This window comes from Anomaloglossus baeobatrachus, chromosome 1 (genome assembly GCF_048569485.1).
Source record: "Anomaloglossus baeobatrachus isolate aAnoBae1 chromosome 1, aAnoBae1.hap1, whole genome shotgun sequence".
NCBI lineage: Eukaryota > Metazoa > Chordata > Amphibia > Anura > Aromobatidae > Anomaloglossus > Anomaloglossus baeobatrachus.
In genome coordinates, this window is record NC_134353.1 from 708,794,364 (window position 1) to 708,795,929 (window position 1,566).

The window sequence follows — 1,566 nt, forward strand, 5'->3', positions numbered from 1 at the left end:
CCGAATAACAACTATTCAGAACTATTCGGGCTTCCCATAGACTTACATAGCGCATTGAATATTCAAATAGCGGCGACCTATTCGGAAAATATTCGCAAAGCCGAATATTTGAGGTATTCGATCATCCCTAATCATAACCTTAAATATTTTTTAGAAGATGAGGTATAAAGCATATACAACTACTAAAACAATGGTGGATGCACCGCAAAACATGTGGATAAAGAAAAATATGTAATAGGGATATGTGTAATAAGAAATGGTGCTTCAAAAATGTATAAAAAAAGGCATAAAAGAGAAAATGTCCATCTGCACCCGCGGTGTGGCTTCCTCTCTGAGCCAAGCATTGTCCAGTGATATGTTATTGAACTCAGTATGACAGGTCTGTCAGATTTCGCAGGTATTTTGGAGCGGAGCTAAGATGGGATAATTGTTCTTGGTAATCCCTCTGTGTTGTGTGGAAGCGGTTTTGATATCAGGCCTTTTTCCCGTACACAATGCCCATCACGCAATCTGCCGGGCGCCCCAGATGTAAAAAGCAGATTTTTATTTTCCAAGCTCTGCTTGGATTAACGAGATCTCAGATGCACAACTCCGAGTGAACAAAACCCCCTGAGATTAGAGGGCCAGTTATCGTATTCACTGAGGTTTAGCATTTCTGTCTGGGGATTATGGAGGCTTTTTTTCTCTCCCATAAAATAGTTTGTGTTATAAGGTGGCAGCTTTGGATGGAAGGAAATAAAGGTATTTAAAGCGCAGACAAGTCAAGGAATGAAAGGAAAATACTTTAAGCTAAAAGTATTAAAGGTAAAGGGGGTCTCTTGGACGAGATGAGATGTTTTATAAGGCAAGCAATCATATCAGAGGGTGACAGAGCACACGGAGCTCTACAGAGACGTACTCGCGGTATGTCATCCAGAAAGGAAAGTGTTAAGAAGAAGACGCAGCGATCCTTCTCTATTGAAAGCATCCTCTCTCTTCCATCACCTAACACTCTACAGCCGGGATCAACATGGATGCCAAATGGGCAATGCCACGTAACCACCAGTAAACATGACTCGGCTGTGCCTGGCTGCAACTGTTGCTGCTGTGCCCATTCCAACCACCACTCTGGACAGGATCCGTCATGGCTCAGTGAGTACAATGCTGCCCCTCCTGTGCAATAACTGGACCTTGTGATAATAATACTACAGTGAAGGGATGTTTTGGACATCAATATACCAAACAGTTCTATAGCCAGTTACTTTCTGAAATGTAAGAAAAATTAGGCACACATTTACCATCACAGCACCCTTTGTACTAATCTATGGCAGGTCATCTGTAGAAAACCATTACTTTGTATCTAATTTGTACTTTTTGTACTTTGCCCTTTGTTGACATTTCCTTTTTTTTTTTTTTTTGTTGACATTTGTTGCAATTTTTTGTTTGGGATTTATATTATCGCATTTCTATACGCGCCGTGGAATACTATAGTGTTAGATGAACAAATTATTGTGAGGGTGTAATTCTAATGCTATGTTTGATGCAACTTCCAATCCAATGACAGGAGTGGATCATAAAAGGTGGATG

General features: G+C 40.5%; 1 protein-coding gene across 1 annotated transcript in view; it reads left to right on the forward strand.

Annotated features, from left to right (window-relative positions):
- The first annotated feature begins 881 nt into the window (after positions 1-881).
- Positions 882-1,566, forward strand: part of LOC142298757 (homeobox protein goosecoid-2-like) — a 28,809-nt gene continuing 28,124 nt past the window's right edge. The window contains exon 1 of the mRNA XM_075341788.1: positions 882-1,131. Coding sequence (XP_075197903.1) covers positions 906-1,131 — 226 coding nt within the window. The 5' untranslated portion in view covers positions 882-905. The remainder of the gene's footprint in view (positions 1,132-1,566) is intronic.